The sequence below is a fragment of the Arvicanthis niloticus genome, chromosome 20 (genome assembly GCF_011762505.2).
Source record: "Arvicanthis niloticus isolate mArvNil1 chromosome 20, mArvNil1.pat.X, whole genome shotgun sequence".
NCBI classification, from domain to species: domain Eukaryota; kingdom Metazoa; phylum Chordata; class Mammalia; order Rodentia; family Muridae; genus Arvicanthis; species Arvicanthis niloticus.
Genome location: NC_047677.1, coordinates 40,398,321 through 40,423,888, shown reverse-complemented (window position 1 = coordinate 40,423,888; position 25,568 = coordinate 40,398,321). Strand labels below are relative to the sequence as shown.

Below are 25,568 nucleotides of genomic sequence, written 5' to 3'. Positions count from 1 at the left end.
ACCTCCATCCAGTATTGTCATTCTTCCCATTCCTACTGCCTCGGGAACAGCTGTTGGCCTGCAGCGGATAGCTAGCTGCTCCAAGGCGCTAGCCTGGGGTCGCCATGCCCACCCAACCTCCCTCGGGCTTCCAGATAGAGCGGTTCTTCTCCCCGTTTAACGGCTCATTTTTTTTTTTTTTTCCTTTATCCCAGGGCGGAGTGCCAGCTCTGGCTGTGCGACTAGGAAAGCTACCGCCTAAGTCAGGGCCTCAGTGGCTATTTCTGTCGCTGAGAAGTTTTCCTCCTCCATACCGGCCTGGGGGAGGCAGCCCAGGAAGCAAAAAGAGGTTGGGGTCCCTTTAAGGGCCTGCGGGAACGCGCTGGGCCTTGTGTCGAGCAAGCGTCGGCGCGCACGTTAGCGTCAGCCCCCGCGCATGCGCACGGAGGACGGCCTGCTCGTTGCAGAGACGGCTAAAGAACCCAGTAGTGACGCGAGCGCCTGCCCGGTTCTCCCGGCTCGCCCTGCCTGGCCTTCACCTCCCGGCCTCCGTTCCTTTCGGTCCGACGCGCCTCGACCCCGCCCCAGCCCACCGGATTCTTTCCATCTCGACCCCGGCTGCCGTTTTCTCCCGCCGCCATGATGATGATGGCGTTGAGCAAGACCTTTGGGCAGAAGCCCGTCAAGTTTCAGCTGGAGGACGACGGGGAGTTCTACATGATCGGCTCCGAGGTAGCCCGCGGCGCGTTCTCGGCATCCCGGGCAGCGGCTGGCCGGCTCGAGTCCCGGGGCGGGCCAGTGCTCCCCGAGTGCGCGCCTCCATTCATCGAGGAGGCGGGCGCGTGCTCGTACTTGGGGCGTGGCCTGGTGGGCGTGGCCGGGTCCTCACTTGCCTGGTCCCTCTGGGTTTACTTTCCAACTTAACATCGTTTAGACCCTAAGCATGAGCCGTAGCTTAGAGCGTCGAGCCGGTACACGCCAGGCAAAAGGGAAAAGAATGTTCGGGAAGCCCCTGGGCGCTTGGAAGTGGAGGTGCAATACCGCCCTTGAGCCCTTTGGCAGCTCTCGTGCACCCCACTGCTACGGTCTTGAAATCTCTAGTTGTAAGCCTGAGGCTTGGGAAAGCCTCCTCCCCTTTGTGCTCTTGCTTCTGAGGTGGACTGCAGAAACATTATGAACTTTATGATGTTTAGAAAGTGATTGGAGGAGAACGTTTGCTTTTGAGTGGATGAGACCCCCCGAGGCCAGAAGCACTAACATTTTGGAGATCTGTGAACCGATTCTGAGTTTTTATAGGGGATAAATCCGAGGATCGCTAACCCATAACACATAACTAGAAGAGACAGCTTCTGTTCAGTCAGGTGGACAAGGTTCCTTAGGTTCTTCGAGCCTTTCATGGGGTCGCCTATCAAATATCCTGCATATCCGGTATTTACATTATGACTTGTAACTGTAGCAAAATTATAATTATGAAATAGCAACGAACAAATTTTATGGTGAGGGTGTCATCACAACATGAGAAACTGTATTAAAGGGTCGAAGCCTTAGAAAAACCCTGCAATTAGCCCTACAGACCAGCCAAATGCGTGAAGTTTCTTTTTGTTGTTGTTGGTTTTTTGGTTTTTTTTTTTTTGTTGTTGTTTTTGGTTTTTTTTTTTTTTTTTTTTTGCAGATGGTCTGTCTCAAACTAGCTTCCTTCCATTTAAGGGCAACCCCCAACCAGTTTATGTCTTCCCTCCCCCCATCTTTTTGAGACAAGATGTAATTCTGGCTGGCTTGTAACTCTACTTTGTAGATCTGGCTGACCTTGAACTCACTGAAATTCACCTGCCTCTGAGATGGGCTGGGATCAAAACCCTTGGTGCCACTGCACCCGTGTACATGTTTTCTTTCTTACTCTTTTTTGTTTTTTAAGATGTGGGTGGTGGCCAGGCACTGAACACTCAGGGAGTAGAACTTGAGGGTGAATTTGAATCCAGCTTGCCCCACATAGTGAGATCTTGTCTCAAAGGGGAAAAAACCAAAAAGATAAAAGTTCAGATGTGTGAATGTCACCCAGTAGACATATAACGTGTGTCAAGAAGTAAGTGCCCACCCTAGAGAGCTAATGCCATTTCAAACTGCCAGCAATTAACCTGTTCAGGGTCATATCCTCCATTTCACTAGTGTGTTGGTTGAATAAGGTAGTGGGACCACTGTTGTCAGAAACATCCAGACTGCCGGGTGGTGGTGGTGCATGCCTTTAATCCCAGCACTTGAGAGGAAGAGGCAGGTGGATTTCTGAGTTAGAGGCCAGCCTGGTCTACAAAGTGAGTTCCAGGACAGCCAGGACTACACAGAGAAACCCTGTCTCGAAAAACAAGCAAACAAAAACAAAACAAAACAAAAAAAGAAACATCCAGACTTAGAGTTTCTATTTTTACCTTCTTCCATTAAACAAAAAGTGTGAGCCGCCATGACTGTTCCCACTGTCATCTCTGTGCCGCTGTTCCACAGTGGCTGTGCTGGGGACGTGCAGTCAGGGCCTGTCCATCTCCCACAACTTGGAAGGGTCCTTGTTAGCCAGTAGGCATTTGCCCAAATGCAAGGTACATAAGGCAGTTGAGGACTCCTCACAGTCTCTGCAGAAGAGTTGGTTGAGAGATGTTTACCTGAACTGACCAGTAAAGGGGTAAATCTGGCCTCCACTCTAAGAGGCTGGGGTAGTTTTGAACAGAAAATTCTCTGGTGGAACGATTGAAAGGAAGCTCCTAGTCAGGTGGGAAGAGCCTCAGGAGGCTTAGTTCCAGCTTGTTCTGCCTCCTGACCTTCTCCCTCTTCTTCTGTCTTCCTCAGCCCTCACTTCTCATCCTGGGGACCCTAAACACCTGCTCTGCACTGAGCGTTCCTCTTGGCTGGTTTTCTTTTCCTCATGCATCTGAGATGCTTAAACTGGAAATATGTGCCCTTTGAGGTCATCGTCATCACGTGTTCTAGGTTTAGAAAGCTAACTACAACCTCCTTTTGGCCTCTTTATTCTTGGCCTTCCCAGTTGAATAAGAATAGTTATCCTGAAACCAAAGATGAACAGGTTTTCTCACTCTGACGCTTGCCTTTGATTTTGGGAAGAGCAGAGGGTCATATAGTTCTTTCTGACTGCAGTCCCTATGGCAGTATTGTATGGATGAAGGCCCCTGGTCCCTTCGTCTTGGAAAGTGAATTCAGTATTCAGACAGATGGGCCACACAGCAACACTAGCATTGTCTCTGGTGTCTGCAGTGGATATGACTGTGTCCCTGTCATCCTATCATTTGCCACAGGAGTCACAGAACTTTGAAGAAATGAACGCCCAAGGCCAGAATCTTTATTGTATATTCCAGAGAGGGCAAAGACTGATTTAGGGAGGTGGTCCAGTCTAGTGTTCTAGGATTTGTGGTATAGGTCCCTCAGCGTAGCCATGGGGGACTACTTTGCTTTTGGTTTTTGTTTTTGTTTTTTCGAGACAGGGTTTCTCTGTGTAGCCCTGGCTGTCCTGAAACTCACTCTGTAGACCAGGCTGTCCTCGAACTCAAGAAATATGCCTGCCTCTGCCTCCCAGGTGCTGGGATTAAAGGCGTGCGCCACCACCACCCAGCTGGGGGACTACTTTGCAGTACACCTTTTAATCCCACCACCCAGTAGGCAGAGGCAGGCCCATCTCTGTGAGTTCAAGGACAGCCTGGTCTACATAGTAAGTTGCAGGCCAACCAGGGCTATGAAGTGAGAATCTATTTTTACAGAAAAGCAAATTGACAATATTGCTAACTTTTTTTTTTTTCTAAAAATGAATGGAAACCATACTTACTTTTGGGTGGTAATAACCCACAAACCAAACAGCAACAAAGAGTCTTTGCTGTTCTGCATACGGACTGGTGTGAGCACAACAGCTCACGTAAATAAATGTCTTCTTGAAGAAAAGTGCAGAGACTACTTTCACTTAATAAATGTATGCTGTGATAGGTGAATAAGGTGAAAAGATCACTAGAAGTGACCCAGGCGTGAAGGCCTGGTGGGACTGTGAACACCTCTAATCCCAGCACTCAGTGGGCCAGAGGCAGGTCGGTTCATCTCTGTGAGCTCAAGGGCAGCCTTGTCTATATAGTGAGTTCCAGGCCAGCCAGGGCTACATAGTGAGAATCTGTCTTGGCGGGGAGGGAAAGTCAGGGTTGTTAAGCACCGATGGCTGAGTAAAGAGGCCTGAATTCACTGCCAGAGTGAGCACCTTGAACCCATCTATTGGTTGTCCCCACAGTGTGACTCTGAAGATAGCATTTCTGAAAAGTCAGAGAGATCATAGAGCATCTTAAAAAACCCCATAGCTTCTTATGAAGGCCATACTTACAGTATTGCTACAAACAAACTGAAGCTATTACTTGTGGGAAGTAGTGATTTATAAGATAGGCTAGGGATTGCTAATACAGTGCTTTTTTTAGACTCTGGAAAATTCTTTGGCATCTCTGGTTTGAGTTTTATTACTAAACAAAGCAGCACAGGCAATGGGACAAATTATCTTGCATCTGTCTAAAATTAAAAACTTTCTGGTGTTTATTGCCTTGTAAAAATATCAAAGTCTGCTTCTTAAGATGAAAGAAGGTCACAGGAGTCTTAGATTTCAGAAAAGTGTTAAAATCTCCAGTCAGGTCAGAATCACAAGCTTCTTACTAAGCTCTGGGATCCTCCCTTGGTTCTGAAGTAAGGAGACACAGATGCCGGCCAGATGTGCACTGCTGTTGAACCCTTGATGTCAGCAGAATGTACTTGCTGACGGCTGAAAGCCTGGCATCCTGAGGCATTGTCTGGGCATGGTGCTAGGTAGCCTGACCCTCATAATGAGCCTTCTTGCTTTACCCATAGGTGGGAAACTATCTGCGTATGTTCCGAGGTTCTCTGTACAAGAGATACCCCTCACTCTGGCGGCGACTAGCCACTGTGGAAGAAAGGAAGAAAATAGTGGCATCGTCACATGGTAAAAAAACAAAACCTAACACTAAGGGTGCGTCTTCACGAGGGTTTGTAAACCTGTTTCAAAACCACTCGCTTATGTCATGAAGATAAAACGTTTTCACTCCAGTGTCTTCATTGCAGCCTGACCTTAATTCGGTAGGGAGCATCCTAGGGCGGGCCACCCTGTCTGTGCACACACACGCCTCAGGTGAGAGTGGACCAGGGAGAGTCTCCATACTCCACTGGTGGATGTTCCCGGCTGGGCCAGTGGGTGCGTGCGGGGCTGGGGCCAGGGCAGTAACAGGTGCTGTGAAGACATGTTGGTCTCAAAACGTTTTAGGAATGCTGAGATTTGTTACCACTTGCTGTGAGTGTTGCTGTAGTCACCCTGGCAGCTGTAGATGGTGGCCCCGCCCTCTCTTTCCTCTGGGGCTTTCACCGCTTTTCTCCCTCAGCACATTTGTCCTATAATACTTCATCGTGACAACCAGCGTGCTAAGCTCACGTGCATGTACCCATTCCATGTGGCCTGCCCTGTGCCTGGGGCTCGCCAGGTGAGCCATCTGATGCTAGTGAAACTAGTGTGACTCTGGGCTGTGGCAGCTCTGTGCAGCGTGACACTGCTCTTCATACATTTGGCGCCTCTAGCGTATGGGTTTGGATATGGGTGCAGCATGGCATCTGGCAGGTGACAAAGCTGCTTTCCATTCAGCAGAGGCACCCTGTAGAGAGCTGCCCTGGGCCTGGGTGCACGTGTGCGTGCATGCGTGCTCGCTAGCACTCTGTCATCTGTCTTGTCTGTAGGTGCTAATGTAGTGTTGTCTATTATGGTAAGTTGGGGGTTCTTTTAATGCAGGAGCCAGAGCTGCTTTTAGTCACTACTGAAACATATCCACTGTTGCCTGAAACTGTTTGGTTTTTTTTATCCCTTGTGTCACAAGTGGAGGACAGTCACTAGCATGGTGACTGCATAGCTCTGCCTGCCCTTCCTTGAGTTCCCATGAAGTCCCACTGGTCTTTCTGCTGTGTTCCTTCCTTCCCTGTAACTGAGCGATTCCTCCAGTGATGCTAATCGGGTCTTGCAGATACCTAGCAGCTCTCGACAGAGGTTCTCTCGAAGAGCTGGGCTCAAGTCGGTATGAAGTCTGTCTTGTTTTCCAGACAGCACATCCGGACTGGCTCAGGATGGTAACTTCTGCTTGAGTGACACACTTTTCTCCAACTCTCTGGGCTCTTGTTTTAAAAGAAAAGTAGCCATCTTTCATCCTGTCTCATACCTTGCTTTGTGTTCTAGATTGTGGTAGTGTCAGACCTCTTCCCACTGGGGTGTTATTCGGAAGCCTTCCTGGCAGCCCCTAAGCTGCAGCTGCCCTAAACCTCTCTGTCTCTGAGCTAATGCTCTTAAGAGGTGAATTCCTCCAAATGCATCCCATGGAGGCTTTCTCCACTAAAATGTCTAGGCAAGGCCTCAGTCCAGCCGCCCCTTTGGAAGAGGCTAGCACTCAGCAGTAGTGACTTTGACACTTTGCTTTCCCTGCCTCCTGCATGTGACGACCTCATGTGCTGTATCAGTGGTTGGCACCTTGTTCACACTGCTGCGGGATGACCACAGTGGGTCTCTCTGCTTATAGATCATGGATACACCACCCTCGCCACCAGTGTGACACTACTGAAAGCCTCAGAGGTGGAAGAGATTCTGGACGGCAATGATGAGAAGTACAAGGCTGTGTCCATCAGCACCGAGCCCCCGACCTACCTCAGGTACACCTTCCTAATCCTGGTGTGACTCGGGGGCATGTGGGTGGGAGTTTCTCATACTAAGAGCAGGCTGACATGACCTGCTCTTCAACCCTTTCTTCACTGTGTTTATAATTGCCTGACCTAGGCTTCTAAGTTTCTTCTGTATCTTTGGAATTATGAAGAAACATAGGCTCAGTCATGAATTCTGGAACTGGGATTTGTTTACCAAAAAAAAAAAAAAAATCAGTGACTCAGAAAAACTCCCAAAAGAAACAATAGATTAGAATATATAGATAGGTAAAACTTTGAAAGAACTTTTTCTTTCTTTTTGAGATGAGGTCTCATGTAGCCCAGGCTGGCCTTAAACTTGCTATGTATTTGAGTATGGGGTTAAACTTGCAATCCTCCTGCCTCTACCTCCTGGTGCTTGGCGGTTACAGGTGTGTGCCGCCATGCCTCATTATAGCGGTGCTGGGGGCAGTGCCCAGGACTCTACCTGCTAGGCAAGTGCTCTACCGATTGACATGTGTCCTCAGATCCAAACACACTTTTGTTTTGTTTTGGAGACAGGGTCTCTTTGTGTAGCCCTGACTATCCTGGAACTCACTCTGTAAGCCAGGCTGGCCTCAGACTCAGATCACCATACTTACAAAGCAAGTACATTTACCCACTGAGCCATCTTCCCAGCCTAGAACAGAACTTTTTTTTTTAATTTATTTATTTTATTTATATGAGTACATCATAGCTGTCTTCAGACACACCAGAAGAGGGCATCAGATCCTACTATAAATGGTTGCGAGCCACCATGTGGTTGCTGGGAATTGAACTCAGGACCTTTAGAAGAGCAGTCAGTGCTCTTAACCGCTGAGCCATCTCTCCAGCCCCAGAACAGAACTATTTATTATAAAAGTATTTGTGGCAACAAGATGGCAAATGACTACAAATGTACTGTGTTGTATCTAGTGTTTCCACATCTCGACTGAGAGTGAACTGAAAACTTGAGTAGGTTTGATGAGGGGAGTGATGCTGAACCCAGGACTCCATGAGTTGGTGTTCCATTTCTGAGCTGCACCGCAGGCCACAGTATACAGTTAACTAGGGAATAGTCTATATATACGAGGTAAACAAACATGGGAGGAATGGCTGTCCTCTGCTGTGTGATTGTGTCCATGCTCTCCCATTGAGTTGCATCACAGACACCATGGCCCCCACCTCTAATCGAAGACCTCTGAAATGAATGCAGGGGGTGTGGATCTAAAAGCCCATGTGGGCTAACAGTGGGCCCTTGTCAAGAGACAGAAAAGAACGTTTCACTGTTGAAACCCCGAGGGACTGCGGGAGGAAGGTATTGTTGATGGCAATGCAATGGGGAAGCATTCCCATCCAGGCTTTCCTTCATCTCCTTGTTAGATTCTAGCTTTCTGGTCCCCCTTTACCCCCAGAGACGGTGGCACGCATCCAGTCTGCTGAGCAGTGGAGACGTGTGCTCAGCGGATTCTTGTTTCCCCCAGGGATGTGGTAAGAACATAAGGATGGCTGGACCGTCCCAGGCAGTCCCTGAAGGAAATGATGTGCACATGGATGACACTTTTATGTTTGCACATGTCAGCTGGGAACCCTTTATACAGTGGTAAACAGTTTCTTGGTTGTGTCAGATGAGGACCAGCTGACGGAGTGGAGTCCTGTTGTCCTGGAAGCCAAAGCAACAGTGAGAGCTACACTGCTCAGTCAGTCTGACAAAGGGCCTGGAAGCCTGCCTATCCTGCCCTCTCTTGGGATTCTTGGGACAGCTCGGAGATAGGGCAGGAATGAGGGTCATGGGTGGGGTCAGCACGGAAGAGATGAGCGGTGAAGACAGTAGTTTCCAAATACCAGCCCAGTGCTGGGCTTGTGTGCGCAGTGTGAAGAGTGCTAGCCCTCTCAGAGATGGACACTCACTTGACCTGGGTGGGGCAGAGGGATTTGCTACTTAAAATTTTACACTCTTTCTGAAGCATTTGTCCATGTGGGCTGAGATAGGAACTGCCCCAGCTGTTAAACCCTGGGCACATGAGTCCCCAGCTCCTGGGGCTGTATTCCATGTCTCAAAGGTGAGAGCAGATCATAAGAACAGAGCCAGACCTGCAGTGCCTGAGACCAAACTCAGTACTGTGCCCCCTGCCCCACCCTTGTCAAGAGGGTGGTCCCAGACCTTGCCATTAAGGGTGTTAAGTGGCCCTGGCTTTTTTTTTTTTTTTTTTTTTTTTTTTAATTTTCCTCAAATATAAAAAGTTACAGTTAAAGGCTCTGCCACGAAAGACCAAGTCCCACCCTCTCATAGGAAGTCCGGTTGGTTGGCATCACTTGGAACTCTAGTGACAGTGTCTGCGGGTGCTGTGAGTGCAGTGTGGGGATAGAATGGTGAGTGTTCTAGCTTCATTTCTGCTGCTGTGTAAATGTACTCTGACAGAAAAGCAACTTAGAAGGAGAAAGGGTTTAATTTGGCTTACAATTCTAGGTTATAGTTCACTGTCAAGGGGCAACCAAGGCAGGAAGTAACTCACTCCCCCCCCCCCCCCCCCCCCCCCCCAGGATTTCACTCTGTAGCCGTAGCTTGCCTGGAACTCAGAGATCCACCTGCCCTTCTCTACCTCCCATGTGCTGGGATGAAAGGCTTCCCCACTGTTCCCTGTTCTGTATCTGATACTTCTGTGCCCTCCTCACACAGGCACCTGCAGGTGCCAGGAAGACATCCTCCACAGGACCTAGGGGGATGGCCAGGGGCACAGTAGTGTGCACTGAACATGAGTAGGGATCGCAGTGCAGAATCTAAGCCCTGTTCTGACCGGGTTACTTTCTCCTCTGTCTCTCTAGGGAACAGAAAGCCAAGAGAAACAGCCAGTGGGTCCCCACCCTGCCCAACAGCTCCCACCATTTGGACGCTGTGCCATGTTCCACCACCATCAACAGGAACCGTATGGGGCGGGACAAGAAGAGGACCTTCCCCTTGTGGTGAGTGAGCACCGCTGAGAGACTCTCCAGTGTGCCTTAGTCTCCTTCTCAGATGCTGCCCAGCACTGCCTCCGATGCTGTTCCCTTCCTTCCAGGACACCAGCCTTGGCTTTCCCTATCCTCCTTGGGCCCCTGCTGTGTTCTTTCACATCCTTCCCCTTCCCTAGCACCTCAGTGAAATTCTCGGGGGCACAGCACCTAGGCCTGCCCCTGCAGCACGTTCCGTCTGATGCCCACCACCAGTCTGGAGGGTGTCAGGTAATACCCACGTGACTCCTACTGTGTCAGTTCTCTGTGCCTACTGAAACAAACCACTGTAGTGACTTACAACATTATGGGTTTAGTCTGTCCTCACCTAGAAGTCAGGAGTCTGAAATAGGGTCACGGGCCAGAGTGAGAGTGTGGGCAGGTATTGTTCTCTTCAGAGGCCCTGGGTTGCAACTGGGGAAGCTGCTGACCACCCCTTCCTCAGCTTACAGCTACAGCCACCCCACTCCAGTCTCTGCATCCTCTGTGGTCATGTGGACTCCTCCGTGTGTGACAGCTCCGTCTGTGTTTCTTAGAAGGACACTTAACATGTAGGGCCTCCCCCGTCCATGCATGCTGACTTGATTTTGTGCATATCATGAGCAGTCAGTACAGCTGCTTTGAGTCGGCGAGGGCAGTGGACTTCTAGAAGACACTTGCCTTTCTCTGTCCTCTCCCATCCTGCCTCATGGCCCTCCCCCTTAAGCTTTGACCTATGGCTCTTAGTATTTTTCTACCCCTTTTTGGAAACATTCACTAAGCTTTAAGGGGAAGAGGTAATTTTGGGGTGTTTTGTTTTGTTTTGTTTTTTTGAGACAGGGTCTCACCCTGTATCCCAGTATGACACCAGACTGTTGGCAGTTTGTCTCAGCCTTCCAAGTGCTGGGATAAAGCTTCCAGACCCTGCTGCCATGTCTGGGTTTCTGCTTTCAGGGCCGCAGCTTCCTGGCTCTTCCTGGTGCATTCATGAAGCACACTGCCCGGCCCTGTTGCAGACTGTAACCACAGACATGTTTGAGCATCTGTTTACTGCTTTTCTGCACTCCCTTTAGACTGGCCTTGGGACTCCTGATAACTTCATCTGTGCTGCCTCAGGGCTAGATGACAAATGCCTGGAAGAAATGGCCTTTCCCTTCCAACCATCTACTCTGGGACCCACAGTGCACTGGGAAGCCAGAGACTTTTGTCTTTGGGGACTTAGACCCAGGGAACCCTGGAGCCCTGACTGACAGTTGCTGCCCTTACCCTTTCAGCTTTGATGACCATGACCCAGCTGTGATCCATGAGAATGCATCACAGCCTGAGGTGCTGGTACCCATCCGGCTAGACATGGAGATAGACGGGCAGAAGCTTCGAGATGCTTTTACCTGGAACATGAATGGTATGTGTTAGCTGGTTTTGCCTGAGCCTTATTCAGAATGCCCACTCTCCTCCAGCTGCCCATCAAGCAGGTTCTAGAGTTGACATTTGAAGCTTGTGGCATGGATCTTAAGGTTATAAACTCTGGTTCATTCTGCTTCTGTCATGTGCCCTATTCCTTAGGGAGGAAAGATAGTCCTTTGGACAAAATCTCTCACCTAATGTTGAACTCTTTAAAAAAAAAATCACAGACTTAATGTGTATAAAACACAAAACCATGAAACTTGCTGGAGGAAAGTATAAGAGAAACTCTCAGGTGTTTAGAGATAGACAAAGACTTTCTAGACACTAGCAGTACGGTACAGAATAGATACTAAAACTCGGACCTCGTTAAAACTTTACCTTGCAAAAGACCCTGTCAGCAGGGTAAAAGATGCCAGATGGAGAGGTGCGTGCATCTGATCCCAGCACTCGGGCAGGCTCAAGGTCTACAGAGCAGGTTACAGGCCAGCCAGGGAGGAATAAATAGTGAGACCTGTCTCAAAAAGAAAAAGATAACAGGAGATGGAATTGATCACAGTATTTTACATATTTGTGTGAAATTGTGAAAGAACACATTGTAAAAACTCTAGAAAGCAACAATTTAGTTAGAATAAGAAAATGGGTTACAGAGATGACTCAGACTTAAGAACACTGACTGTTCTTCCAGAGAACAATTTCCAGCACCCACATAGGAGCTCACAGTGGTTTATAATGCCATTTCAAGGGAATCTAATGCCTCTGGTCTCTAAAGACGTAAGACATGCAAGTGGTACACAGATGTATATGCAAACAAAACAACCACACATACACACAAAAAATGTTAAACAATATTTTAGAAGAACAGAAGCCATGAAAATGCATTTCACTGAAGATGCTTAGATGGCAGTAAACATTGGGAAAGTGTTCTGCTTTATTAGCTATTATTGAAGAAGTGCAAAATAAAACCAGTGACATCAGTTACTACTGACTAGGCTGTGGAGGAACTGAGTCCTTCACACACTGGTGGAAATACAAATGTCTAAGCTGCTCTAAAAATCAGTTCAGAAAGTAAACATGACTACTGTCCGAGTGAGCAGCTACGGTGGTGGGCATGTGTCCCAGAGAAGGACTGGAGACATCTGTCTACACTGAAACCTACATGTGGGTATGATAGCAACGCTCTGCATAGAGGCAGAAATTAGAAAAGGCCCAAATGCCCTGCAGTGGGCAGGCAGACAGAAGCCCAGATGCCCTGCAGTGGACAGACAGACAGAAGCCCAGATGGCCTGCAGTGGGCAGGCAGGCAGAAGCCCAGATGCCCTGCAGTGGGCAGGCAGGCAGATGCCCAGATGCCCTGCAGTGGGCAGGCAGGCAGAAGCCCAGATGCCCTGCAGTGGGTGATCCAGTGAACAGAACATTGAGTGCTCTGCAGGATGCTGATTATCACTTAAAAGGAAGGAACAACCTGATGCATTGCTCAAGAATTTTTGTTGCTTGTTTGGTTGGTTTTTTTGAGATAGAATCTTACTATATAGCCCTGGCTGATGTGGAACTCACTGTGTAGACCAGGCTAGCCTTAAAATAATAGCGATCTACCCACCTTTGCCTTGACTAGCTTCTCTGAAAAAAATTTCTGCCTAGAAAAAGGTTACCCCAAGTTACATAAGGTATGATTCTAGCTTTTCAGATGCTGGAATTACAGAAACAGATATCACAGGTGAAGGGTGAACAGAGTCACGTAGATGTGGCTGCAGAAAAACAGTAGAGGGCTCCTGGTACTGGTGGAAATGTCCTACATCTTGACAGCCCAAGTCTTGTTCTCAGAGCACAGATTCCCATAGGCAGTGGGAGGTATTGCAGGGTATGGGCCAGAAGGGAAAGGATGCTTCTTCCTCTGCTGCTGTGAGTGTCTGGGGAGTCCAGTTCAGGGGCCCGGTCGTCCACATCTGTGTGAGGGCAAGTTTGTCAAAGGAGGAAGGGATGGGAGAGACTCCAGGACAGGTGGGAGCACCATGAGCTGAGGCACTACAAATAGATCCTTTTTTTTTGCATTTTTCTGGTTTCAGAGAAGCTAATGACCCCTGAGATGTTTTCAGAAATACTTTGTGATGACCTGGATTTGAATCCACTGACGTTTGTGCCAGCTATTGCCTCTGCCATTCGACAGCAGATCGAGTCCTACCCCACAGACAGCATCCTGGAGGACCAATCTGACCAACGTGTCATCATCAAGGTCGGTGCCAAGAGAACATTCAGCTCTTGATGGAAGCCTGTCAGGGTTCTTTGCCGTGGGATGCAGTTTCTGAGATGACATCTTTTCAGGGACAGACTGACTAAGTGCTCAGGGATGAGTGGGCTGACTTTTCAGAGTAAAGTGTCACATCGTGGGTAAGACAGCCAGTGCTGCTGAGCCGACCCCAGAGTTAGAGGAGCCCACAGTGAGATGTGCAGCGTCTTATGGGCTGGGCCAGAATACTTTATGATTCAAATACCTGTTTGTATTCCTGCTTTCGGGTCTTTAATACTCCAAATTAAAATTAACATTAGTTAAAATTAAGCAAGTGCCGGGTGGTGGTGGCGCACGCCTTTAATCCCAGCACTTGGGAGGCAGAGGCAGGCGGATTTCTAAGTTCGAGGCCAGCCTGGTCTACAGAGTGAGTTCCAGGACAGCCAGGGCTACACAGAGAAACCCTGTCTCATAAATAAATAAATAAATAAATAAATAAATAAATAAATAAATTTAAGCAAGTTAAGTTGCTAGGTTGTGGAGGTTAGGAGCACGGGTTACTCTTCCAGAAGACCTAGGTTTAATACCCAGCATTCACATGGCAGCTCACTCCAGGATATGATAGCCTCACACAGACATACATATAAGCAAAACACCAATACACATTAAATAAAAATAAATAAATCTTAGAGAAAAGATTTCCAGGTCACTTGGCTATCCTTTATTATTCTGAGGACCTACCAGACTTGCACAGGAGTTACACCATCTTATGTCCCCAGTGTACTAAGGTTCCAGTTTCTACCCAGAGTCAGTAAAAGTTGTTATTACTGGCCTGCCTCCCTTCTTTCCTTCATTCCCCCTTTCTTCCTTTCTTGTTTGGATGGTAGCCATCCTAGTGGGTGTAAAGTACCCGATTATGTTGACTCTAAGCTTCATTATTAGTGCGTGTGCTTTATGCCTGTGTCTTACTGCACTGATGCTTCTCTTTAATGTTACTGGTGTGTGTGCCACATGACTGGAGGTGAAGCCCAAGTTTGTGGAGTATTGTTTTCCTTCCGTGAAGTTTGGGGATAGGCATATCTTTATAAGGGGTGACAGTAGATAGGGTAGGTGTACTTATGAGCTGCTTGGCAGGATGATTGTAAAGTGGTGACGTTAGGATATGGATAGTCTCTGAGGAGTGGCAGGTAAGCTGAGCCCTGCGTGGCCAGCATAGCTACATAAAGGTTGATTGCCCGAGGAGTAAAGGACAAAGATGACGGGTGGTCAGCATGGCGTGCAAGGGGATGAGAAAAGAGGTTAGGGTGGGATACTGGGAGGTCGGTTCTATTTTATAAATAAGGACTAGATGAGAAGGGCCAGCCTTGGTCCTCAGCTCCTGAGTGATGGGCAGACTTTCCTCAGACCTGGCAGTTAGAATGTCCCCACCTCCCCTTAGCTTTCCCAGGCATCTAACTTTCTGGCCTTCACTTGTGTTTCTTGGTTCCCGCCACAGCTGAACATCCATGTGGGGAACATCTCCCTGGTGGACCAGTTTGAATGGGACATGTCAGAGAAAGAGAACTCCCCAGAGAAGTTTGCCCTGAAGCTGTGCTCGGAGTTGGGCTTGGGCGGGGAGTTTGTCACCACCATTGCATACAGCATCCGAGGACAGCTGAGCTGGCACCAGAAGACCTATGCCTTCAGGTAGGATAACTAGCACGGTCATCTTTCCCACTGGTCTTGCATTTTTGCCCACTTCCTTGCCTCCACTGGGAAAAGACTTCATTGAGAACTGGAGTGCTTAGAAAAAGCAAGAGCAAAGGGCTTTCTGCAAAGACATGGCAGTTCAGGAAGTTGTTAGTAGGTTTTTGACTCAGATAGGTTTGCCAGACATCCCAAGAATCCACTTCCTTAGGGATTTCTGTAATAGGAGCAAGAGAAAAGAGGGTCTGGAGAGAGGCAGCTCCAGTCCCAAGGGGACAGTGCGCCCTCTGAGCACCGGGAATGTAAGGGGCATGTAGACATGCGTGTAGGCAGTACACCCAGACACATAACTAAGATGTTTGGGGAGGGGACAGACAGAAGAACTGAGGTACATCTAGAAGGGTGTGCACCCACCCAGCCCAAGCACTTCCATGCCAAGCATGCACGTGAGTTGCTCACTGAGATAACTCTAGCCAAGCAGCTGTTTTCTAGCCATGGTGTCTGTCCTGTGCCTCACCATTCCTGAAGGAAGCCCACTTGTGGGTGCAGCCACGGTGTCCATTCACCCTGTATGGAGCCAAGGCCAGCAAGCCTCAGCCAGTGTAGAGTAGCCTGGAGTCAGGCTAAGGTAACATTGTCTAGGTCCTAGGAGAGTCACTGACACAGAGGATGCATCCGCAGCCAGTAGTCGAGTGGAAACTCACTTCAGAATGTGCACATGCTCCTAGCAGCAAAGTACCGAGCGTCCTGCTTCTCCTGCTGTGTGGCAGCTCTATGTGCCGTGCTCAAGGCTTGATGCAGCTAATTGAGGCACATGGTGGGTCCTGCTGGCGACATTCTCCTCTGTGGCCAACACTTAGCAGCATCTACGCTATCATGGTCTAGGTGGCTTCGGGTCTCCTGGCCACCTGCAGTTTTCCCACGCTCCAGAACAAGCCCTCTGGAAGCCACCCAGTAGTGTTACATTAGGACTCAGGAACTATATGGCATGAGTGCCTCGTGTGGACAGGAAGGCCCCAGCTCTGCTGTGATCCTCAGTTCTGGGTTCAGATTTCAAATCCTTGGGAATAAGTGTAAGCCTACTCTGGTAGAAATCTGAGCTGTGGCTTGCCTGATTCCTGGAATGTCTCAAGCACTCAGAATCTCAAAGGGCTATTTTATCTTCCCAGCCAGTTGGGCCTGGTGAGCTCTCAATACCTGCCCTGTGTGTTGGACCATTTGGGCAGCTGGGATGCTCCCCACACTGCATGAGTCCTAGCAGTGACAGAGAACCAGAGCCTAGCTCTTCTATACATAAGAACCAGAGGGAGTGGCCAGAACTGATTCTTCCATACTCCCTGCTCTGTGTCACCTTACCCCACAGACATAGAGAACTAGGGATTTTTAACCACTTGCCACAGGCAAATGATTTTTGTTGTTGTCATCCTAACTGTTCCTCCTTGGTAGGATTAGTCCCAGCCTGTTCTGGGAATGCACAGAATTTGACAAACTTGTGTCCTTTGACCGCTTAAAATGAGTTTTAAGTTTTAAGCTTCTGTTGCTTCATGTTGGGAGCACACTAAATTCCTTTGAGCCAGGCTGCCAGTCTCTGCACATCTCTGTCCCATTCACTTCCGTACCCATCCCACCGGTCTCTGGGCTCTGGTTGTATCCACAGAATAGCAGAGAGAGCTGCTGGTCACGGGACATGTGTGAGCAAGATCATGATGCACATGCATTGGAAGGCTGTGCCTTTTAGCAATAAGACAGACAGGCCTGGTAAAGGCCAGGGTAGGAACAAGAAGTAGGCGGAGGGGGATGGGGGGGTGACAAAACTGTAACAGGCTCCAGGCTCCTAGAGTACAGAACTGGATTAGAGCAACACAGATATCTAAAACCAGAATGAGGATAAAGGGTCCTGAGCTGCTGCAAGGTCGGGGGCAGAGAGCGGTGAGTTTCACATGGCCATCAGCAATCTTTAAAAAAAAAAGTCTTACCTTTTATTTATTTATTTTTGATTTTTCGAGACGGGGTTTCTCTGTGTAGCCCTGGCTGTCCTGGAACTCACTATGTAGACCAGGCTGGCCTCGAACTCAGAAATCCGCCTGCCTCTGTCTCCCAAGTGCTGGGATTAAAGGCATGCGCCACCACTGCCCGGCTTTGGCTGTGCCTCTTAAGAGCCTGGATTATATTTAGCTATCACATCTGGCATTTGAGGACCTGCCAGGCTGACCTTTTTAGAGTAGCCACATCATCCTGGAGAACCCACTGGTGCTGTGGGCTTCAGATACGCATGCTGGTCGATGCTTGCTCTTGTCTTTCTGACTGTAGCTTTCTTGGTTAGTGGGAAGTGATAGAGCCTGGGGTTGAGCATCTTCACATTGATTATTGGCCCTGTATGTGTGTGCATGTGCACGTGCATCTTTGGAAATGGCTTATTCAGCTCATTCACCCTGCCCCAATTTATTGGTGAAGGGGTATCCATGTGTGGAGGTCACAGAACCACCTGTAGGAGTCAGTTCTTTCCTTTCACTATGTCAGGACCTCATAACAACCCTTTACTGCCCTGTATTTTTAACTGGTTTCTCTTTTTATTGTTGAGTTGTAAGAGTTGTTCCTATATTCTGGATATACATACCTTAGGAGGTAGGATCTGTAAATATATTCTCCATCCGCTGGGTCGCCTTTCCACTTTTTTTTAAAAAAAGATTTATTTTATATATGTGAGTACACTGTCACTGTCTTTGACACACCATAGAGGGCATCAAATCTCATTACAGATGGTTGTGAGCCACCATGTGGTTGCTAGGAATTGAACTCAGGTCCTTTAGAAGAGCAGTCAGTGCTCTTAACCGCTGAGCCATCTCTTCAGCCTGCCTTTCCACTTTTTTGACCGTGTTCTTTGCAGCACAAAAGTTGATAGTTTGCTGAAGTTCATAAGTCCAGATAATAGTTTCATCTGTCATGTATGTTTGTATGTATGAAATATATATGTGCAAGTATGTGTGCGTGTCACATCTAAGCAAGCATTGCCTAGAACAGAAACATATCGTATCAGCAGCTTGCCCATAATATCGCCTTTTCCCAGTGAATGGTTTAGAACTTCCCTCTAAGAGGCATGGCAGCTGAGGTTTGCAAGCATAAGGTGACTGGAATTTGGTCTTCTTTCCCTCTGGTTGACTGGCCTTAGGCCAGTCATTTCTTTAAGTCCATTCTCTTGTTTATAGTGACAATGGTTGCTTTTCAATTTGCTTGTCACAGGTCATGTAAACAAAACTCCCACATCAAGGTCTGGCATGGTGGCATACCCCTTTAATCTCCCAGTATTTGGGAGGCAGGGGCAGGTAGATCTCCGAGTTGGAGGTCTGCCTGATCTACATACCGAGTGCCAGGACAGCCAGAGCTACTCAGAGACCCTGTCTTAAAAAACAGTAGCAAAAACCCCTACATCACAAATAAAACTCAAATATACCCCAATAGCATCCGTCTCTCCTTGCACCATCATCTTCTAAGAGCCCTTCCAACAGACCCAGGAGAATGTCCAGGTTTTCCTGGCCTCGAAGTTCATGAGTAGGAATTCCCTTGGAACATTGGATACTGGCTGACTCCAGTGGCCCACATACTTTGGGACTCAGGGCAATGTCTCTGCTTGCATGTCTCCACAAACCTGAGGCAGCCAGTGTTGGCTCTAAGCCCATCCTTCCATGGTCAGCTCTAGCAGTTCTATTTTTGAACAAACCCACTGGTGTGAAATCTTCCCAGAGTCATGGAGAGGTAAACAAAGGCGCCTCTGGGACTGTTCGCCAGTTCTTGTTTAAATTCAGAGGAAAACATGTTTTGCTTCTTACTGCCTAGGCTTGGCGCCTTTGAATTCTTCCCTCCTGAGGGAAACGACCTGGAGATGAGGGATAGGTCTGGCGGATTTCTAAATCAAGCTGCTGGAAAGGGGCTGGCCCCAGGGACTGACCACAGGGTAGGGGCTGACTGATCCCTGGCTTCCGAGTCACTAGCTGGAGCTTGAGCTTCCAGATTCTGTGGAGCCTGTGGGTATGGATGTTGTAAGCTGAGCCTCAATACTAAGTCAGACCTGGGTCTGCCAAGGGGCTGGGGCACTTCTGATCTGTGGAACCAGCTCCAGCCATACTCTGGCCTTGATCCAGGCCCAAGGTCCTTGAAACCTTCTATGTCAAGAATTGGCTCTAACCAGCTTTTCTGTGTTCGGCGAGGGTAGGCACTAAGCTGCCAGGTTTGGCCTGTACTGGTTTGGTACAGTGATAAGGAATTGTGACTCTGCCATCAAACCTGGTACAGATAGGGCTTTGCTTTTGTGGAATCTACCATTCCTGAAGCCTGTAGGAGCCTGTCTGGCTCTGAAGAAACTTCTACAATGAATGAACGTCGTCGGCTGCTTTAATGTTTCCCCTCCCGACAGTTAACTTTGCTCCCATATTTTAAGACAAAACCTGCAGCAGCCCAATCAGCTCTTTATCCCATTTTCATCTGCCAAGTGATGAGGTACTGCAGGGCAGCAGGGTGCTTTAGGATGGCCGTCTGCTCAGAGACTGGGTGGCTGGACAGGAGGGTAAAGGCTCTGGAAGGCCATGTGACGGTGGAGGGAGACCTGGTTAGAGCCGTGCTGTGCGGCTTCCTGCCAGGCTAGACTTGGCTGGAACACATTGGGTACCTCCTTAGCTTCCTCTTACAGACTGAAAACCAGGGTCCAGAGAGGCACAGCCACACCCATCCCCCAGTGCTTGTTCCCTCCTAGCCTTTGTCCCATTTCATTCACTTTGTGTCTGTTTGGCAAGAGGCTTGAAGAGATGAGGTGGAGTCCGATGGTCTCTGAAGGACTCTGAGTCTGGAGATAGTATTTCTAGCCTCAGTTCTTTGCCAACCAGCTGTCTGTCTCAAAGCAAAAAGGCTGGCTTCTCCGAGGCCTAGTGTGGATGGACTCCATGAAATGAGCCAAGGGATAGATGTGTAGGACACTTGAGCAGGCCAGCCCGTGGCCCTCTGTGAGGTTGAGGCCTCTGAGGAAGTCTTTTTGCACCCCCATCCTCATCCCTGTGGTGTTTATTGTGTTTTTCTGATTAATGGGTCTTGGTGGGTACGGGCCATGGACAGAAGAGGGTAAATAGGCCTGGTTTATCTGTCACCTGTATCCGTGACACTGTTCTGTCCAGAGGAACTACCTCATAGCTAGAAGCTCCTTCAGTTCTTATCAAGAATTGGCTTTAAAGGAAGGCTCTCGGCCATAGGTGATAGTGCTGTTCCTTGCAGATGGTGCAGGTCCTCACATGCTTGAGGCAGTGACAGAAGCCATCCTCTAGCTGCCAATCAGCATTGCTGCTGAAAACAGCTGGGACACGTGGGCCTTCCTACCATGGCCTGGCCATCTGCTAAGGGTTGGGGGGGGGGGGAGCAGTGGTTTCTGAGGGACTTCCTAGCTGCTCTTCTGTTACGTAGCCCTTGTTCCTCTCTCTCCCTGTCTCCCTTCCCTCAGTGAGAACCCACTTCCCACAGTGGAGATTGCCATCCGAAATACCGGAGATGCTGACCAGTGGTGCCCCCTGCTGGAGACACTGACGGATGCGGAGATGGAGAAGAAGATCCGGGATCAAGACAGGAACACAAGGTATACACAGGGCCCCAGGATACATTTCCTCAGAGAACAAAGGCAAGTCCTCAGGTCATGTCTGCTGTATCTCCTAGCAGGTTTCAGGGTTTCTGTAGAGATAAGTGGGGTCCGTGCAGCCAACTGGCAAGGTCCAGAAAAGGCTGGAGACTATTCCTGCTAGACCAGCCCCACACCTAGCTCCTCTAGGAAAATAACGTACCCAGAAGGAACAGCCACCCCGAGCTGTGACCAGCCCCAACTGACCACCTATTCTCCTGCTTCAGGCGAATGAGGCGTCTGGCCAACACTGCCCCAGCCTGGTGATGAAGTCATCTGTGCTTGACCTCCACGGAGCATCTCAGAGGACTGCCTTTCCTTCCTCTGTGGAAAGAGAAGGGCAAAGGGACAGCTGGTGCCATCCTGAGGACTGGGGTAGGAGCCTCCCGGGTGCCTTCCTTGAGCACACATTCCATTAGCTAAACCCCAACACTGTCCCCCAGAGTCTAGAGTCGGGAAGCAGCCTCATTTGGGTTGTATTTTGTTTTTGTATAGGAGCCCCAGGCAGGGCTGGTAACAATTTTTAAATAAAAAGTAACGTGTTCAATTTTCTTGATGCAGTAGCATAAAAGTGAGAGCCAGGAGTCCAGCCGGAGACAGAGCCTGTGTGGATGGGAGGGGCGTGTAGCCAGGGGGATGTGTCAGTCCTTGTCTGCTCCGCCCTCTAGTTCTGTGTGGATGGGAGGGGCGTGCAGCCAGGGGGTGTGTCAGGCCTTGTCTGCTCCACCCTCTAGTTCTGTGTGGATGGGAGGGGCGTGCAGCCAGGGGGTGTGTCAGGCCTTGTCTGTTCAGCCCTCTAGTTCTGAGTCTGCATAGCCAGCCACAAGGCCCCAGAGCAGAGCCAGTCATTGTTCTTTCTTGTGCTTTCCAGCTTCCCAGGGGCTCTTTGTGCTTAGCAGATCCTTGTAGAGGTTGACAGTGTCCGCTCCTCTGCTGGCCTTGGTCCTGATGCATCCAGACGGGCTGCTGCCACTGGAGGGACCGTGCTGCTCTAGAATGAATCCCAAGTCCTTCCAAGAGGACTTGGTCATGTGTGGACAGCACCTGGACACATGATTAATACGCAAACAGAAGTCTTTGTCTTAGTTCTAGCAGCCCCAGAAAAGGTTAACTAAGTCCATCTCAGCTGTGGCTGGGCCAGCTTCTCCTTCCCAGCCTGTTGTGAGGAACAGGGAAATAGCATGCCAGCCATGTGCCATCCTTTTGAGTTTGCCCTGTGGAGAGAGGAGGTGGAGCCTCTTCCCCATCCCCCAAGTTGTGCCTAGGGTAAGCTCATTCCTCTGTCCATGGTTTGTGGTATAGAATGAACATGTGTCTGCACCAACGCAAACTCTGCTTGGCAAATTGGATATACAGGCTGTGACTGAAGACAGTGACACTGGCACCCCAGCTCCACACTGCAGCTACCCTCACTCAGTGGGTCCACCTAGGGAGTACCCTACTCTACCCCCCACCCCCACTCAGAACCTGCCAGTCTTAAAACCCTCCACTCCACACAGCAATGGCCACACCAGGTTTCACTACAAAATTGAGTCAGACTCAGTAGAAAACATTGTTGTTACCATAGAAACGACAGGCAATGGTTTGGGGAATTTCCGTACTGTTGGGCATCAGGGTAAGCCCCATCCGTGGGCCAGGTGTAGAGCAACAAGAAAAGCTAGGTAGGAAAGCTCACACAGGCCTTCAGCTACAAGACAAATGGAATGTTCCAGACTGCCTCTGCTGTACATGGCTGCTGCTTAAACAGAGCTCAAGGTCCTGGACTCACTAGCTTGGCTGAGGCCAGGCTTGTCCTCTGTGCCTGAGACTATGGGACCCCTGGGTCACCGGCTGGAGAAGGTGAACACCTGCTTTAAATGAAGACAGGCCGGGCAGATGGCATCAGCCCGTAGGCACCACAGGCAGGCAGGATTCGTTTTGGCTGGGACTGAGGTCTCCATCGCATTGGGAGTATAAAGATGAGACCTGTGGGTCTGTAACTAGTTCAGAACTCAGCTAGGCATCTGTGCATCCTGGGCCTCTCTGGGCCCCCTGTCCTGTCACTACAGCTGAGCAGAAAGATGGTTCAGAGAAGTGGAGGTGCTGGGCGGTGGTGGCGCACGCCTTTAATCCCAGCACTTGGGAGGCAGAGACAGGCGGATTTCTGACTTCGAGGCCAGCCTGGTCTACAAAGTGAGTTCCAGGACAGCCAGGGCTATACAGAGAAACCCTGTCTCGAAAAACCAAAAAAAAAAAAAAAAAAAAAAAAAAAAAAAAAACAAAACAAACAAACAAAAAAAAAAACCAGAAAAGTGGAGGGTGTTGCTAGCTGAGGCACCAAGGCTGCTGATAGGCCCAGCCTTCAGACGGACTGCTCAGCTGGAGCTGAGGTGGAGGGGAAGGATGAGTGCCCTGAGAAGCCTCCGGCTGGCCAGAACGGGCTTACTGTCCAGGAGCTGCTGTTAGGGCTGTGGCTGCTCTTCTGGAAGGGGCAGGTAGTTGGGGTCCTCCTGAGGGTCATCTAGTAGCAGCTTCCTGTGGGGAGGGGACAGTTCTACTGAGTACTTCAGTAAACACAAGTCCCCCACCCCCATGGAGTAGGTAGATTGCCACCTAAGGGGAAGCGGGGGAAACCTTGTCCAACACTCACAAAAAGCTGGGGGTCAGCAGCAATCTCTTGCCTCCAGGCTGGTTGGGAAAGACATCTTCTAGGAAGTAGTAGATGTGGCCCACAACGATCCCTGTGAGAGAGCCAAAAGCTGGCAGAGGCTATCTTTCACAGCCCAGTGTAACCCAGGCACCAGAGCACAAAGTACTCTGCTATCTGCCAGAATAAGATCAGAACTGACCTTGAAAGGCAGGCTTAAAGGGGCCCAAAAGTGGACAGTACGGGGAGGGGGAGGAGCTAGGGGCTTGAGAACACTGGGGGAGTAAGAGCCAGGTTACAGGAAGCAGAAACTGTAACCGCCCCCAGGCAGGACCAACTCGGTTCAGGTGATCTGTCAACTGCAGATGCAAATCCTGTGGGCCAGCTGGACTGCTTGAGGGGCGCTAATTAACAGAACAGACGTTAGGATAAGATGAGGAGGTTGGGAGGTGCAGGGGGAAGGGGTATATATGCCCTGTATTCCCCTATGGGAGCAGCTGGCCTGGGGTGAGTGGCAAGGCTCACCTAGCAGGTCTGTGATAACCGAGTTGCCCAGCAGCAGCGAGAAGCCCATGAGGGCCCATGGCAGGAATGGCGCCTGGAAGTTGAGTAAGCCGAAGAAGTTGACCCTCACGTGAGGGCTGCGACGGCTCCACACGTAGACCAGCATGGCCATGAGGGCCTGTCCCAGGAAAAACAGGCTACCCAGGAATCCCAGCAGCTGGGGCAAGAGTCAAGGCTCCCTGGAGCAGTCTGCTGCCCACGGTGCCTCTGATCCTTTCCACGGGTTCCCTCATCGCTAGTCTACTCCAGGGATATGAGGACCCCTTTTGTGGTTTCCAGGTCCTCAGGCCCCATCAGTTCCCGTGCCTGCTTCTTCTGGCTCTTTGCATCCATGTTTCGGAGCCTCGGTTGTCTACCAGGCTACCCTGTATCTCCCTGTTGTGCTGCTCAGGGACACTGAAGATCTAGCTGGGGCGCCCAAGCTACATGGCTGCCAGGCTCTGAATGCCTGTCCCTCCTGGTCTGGGTGGGTCTCGTCAGATAAGAAATGGCGTGATAATACTTTGGCCCAATAATACTGAGCGTACAGAAGGATACAGTCATAAGAACACCACCGAAGAGAAACATGAAAACGAAGTCGGCCTTGCGGCCACGGAAAGAACCCTCCTCCAACATGCGGCAGTAGCGGAACCTGCAACACCGGCATAGGAAGTGCCACGTCGACTGAGCCTCAGTTTCCCCGTTACTAGCCCAGCATAACTCCCACCAAGGCTCACCCTCACCCCCAACCCCCGCCAAGGTGGCCCAGGATACACGAAGAGCATGTTGAAAAAGAAGCCGAATCCCAGGGGCCCGAAGAAGAGGAAGGTAGTGATGAGCCTCCAGACCTGCAAAGAGGTGAGGGTGACGGTGAGGCGCGGGGATGGAGGGCAGGGGCCTGGGTGCCGGGGACCTGGGTCAAGGCCGCCTCACCTGGAACTTCCGGAACACCAGGTGCGGGTTGAAGTAGAGCTGGAAGGGGCTGAGAAGCTCCAGCTGCTGTGGGACGGGGAGCGTGTAAGACCCCGGAAGCGGGCGACATCCCTAACCCCCTCTAGCCGGCCAGGGACTGTAACCATGGCGCCGCCACGCCCGCCCGGCCCGCTCACCACTGCGGCCGTGGTGAGGACGCAGGCCGCGGTGTAGGCTCGTGTCACCGCGGGCACCTGCAGGAAGCCCGCCGCCAGCCTCTGTCCAGCCATCGAAAAAAATCCTCGGTGCGCCCGCCGGCAAACCCACGCTCTTTACCCGCCCCAATCCCCGCCTCGCTCTCTGGGGGCCAATCAGCGTCGGAGGAGCCGAGCCGGGGGGAACTGGAAAGCCAATGGGAAGAGGAAGCGGGACGGCCTGGTGTAGCGAGGCGGTTAGCCAATGAGGAAGTCCCACGGTAGAGCACGTGGCGGTTGTTGTGGCTGCTATGGAGGCGTGGGAGGTTTTGTAGCCAATCAGAATTGGTCGTTTGACAGCATCTAGAGAAGAACCAATAGCAAGGACCCACGAGTTTGCCACGGGGGCGGGGCTATGAAAAGAGGCCCAGAGAGTGGAGAAAGGGGCGGGCCGAGATGCTGGGCCGGCCTCAGGCCAACCTCCGGTTTTCTGGTGTCACCCTCAGAGTCCAGCTATCACGTGGGAGCTCCAGTCGTGATCCTCCTGGGTGTACACTGTGGAGAGGACCCTGCTGAGGGTTCTGAGCCATGCTGGAGCAAGTGGGCAGACTGGAGAGGGACTTGAAATTTGGTAGAAGAGAAAAACGC

General features: G+C 50.2%; 2 protein-coding genes across 7 annotated transcripts; one reads left to right on the top strand and one right to left on the bottom strand.

Moving 5' to 3' along the window:
• The first annotated feature begins 357 nt into the window (after positions 1-357).
• On the top strand, positions 358-21,192 carry Smarcb1 (SWI/SNF related BAF chromatin remodeling complex subunit B1). 2 transcript variants are annotated; one of them, XM_034524423.2, is made up of 9 exons: positions 358-711; positions 4,852-4,990; positions 6,573-6,702; positions 9,535-9,672; positions 10,953-11,080; positions 13,146-13,312; positions 14,802-14,992; positions 20,475-20,606; positions 20,873-21,192. In XM_034524423.2, the coding sequence occupies exons 1-9, from the start codon at positions 619-621 to the stop codon at positions 20,910-20,912; spliced, it is 1,158 nt and encodes a 385-aa protein (XP_034380314.1). In that variant the 5' UTR covers positions 358-618; the 3' UTR covers positions 20,913-21,192. The 2 variants fall into 2 exon arrangements, with proteins under 2 accessions (XP_034380314.1, XP_034380315.1); XM_034524424.2 differs by having other exon boundaries at positions 360-711; positions 4,852-4,963.
• Derl3 (derlin 3) lies at positions 19,364-25,117 on the bottom strand. Of its 5 annotated transcripts, none has more exons than XR_013105500.1 (8): positions 24,924-25,109; positions 24,748-24,813; positions 24,589-24,662; positions 24,373-24,466; positions 23,797-23,992; positions 23,275-23,365; positions 20,853-23,178; positions 19,364-20,698 (listed from the first exon to the last, which is right to left on the bottom strand). XR_013105500.1 is itself a non-coding variant. In XM_076917206.1 (7 exons), exons 1-7 carry the CDS (start codon positions 25,014-25,016, stop codon positions 23,087-23,089), a joined length of 687 nt encoding a protein of 228 aa, XP_076773321.1. In that variant the 5' UTR covers positions 25,017-25,102; the 3' UTR covers positions 19,364-23,086. The 5 variants fall into 5 exon arrangements, 1 of the variants encoding a protein (XP_076773321.1); XR_013105498.1 differs by having other exon boundaries at positions 20,853-23,159; positions 24,748-24,810; positions 24,924-25,108; XR_013105497.1 differs by having other exon boundaries at positions 20,853-23,159; positions 24,924-25,102.
• Positions 25,118-25,568: the final 451 nt, after the last annotated feature.

Bases quoted from the DNA above. Each gene is read 5' to 3' on its own strand.
- Derl3 (XM_076917206.1), bottom strand. From the start codon at position 25,016: ATGGCTGGACAGAGGCTGGCGGCGGGCTTCCTGCAGGTGCCCGCGGTG. The intron at 24,814-24,923 runs GTGAGCGGGCCG...CCCGTCCCACAG, and splicing joins TCCTCACCACGGCCGCAGTG to CAGCTGGAGCTTCTCAGCCC. The intron at 24,467-24,588 runs GTATCCTGGGCC...CCGGTGTTGCAG, and splicing joins TTTTTCAACATGCTCTTCGT to GTTCCGCTACTGCCGCATGT.
- Smarcb1 (XM_034524423.2), top strand. From the start codon at position 619: ATGATGATGATGGCGTTGAGCAAGACCTTTGGGCAGAAGCCCGTCAAG. The intron at 11,081-13,145 runs GTATGTGTTAGC...TTCTGGTTTCAG, and splicing joins TTTTACCTGGAACATGAATG to AGAAGCTAATGACCCCTGAG. The intron at 14,993-20,474 runs GTAGGATAACTA...CCCTTCCCTCAG, and splicing joins CAGAAGACCTATGCCTTCAG to TGAGAACCCACTTCCCACAG.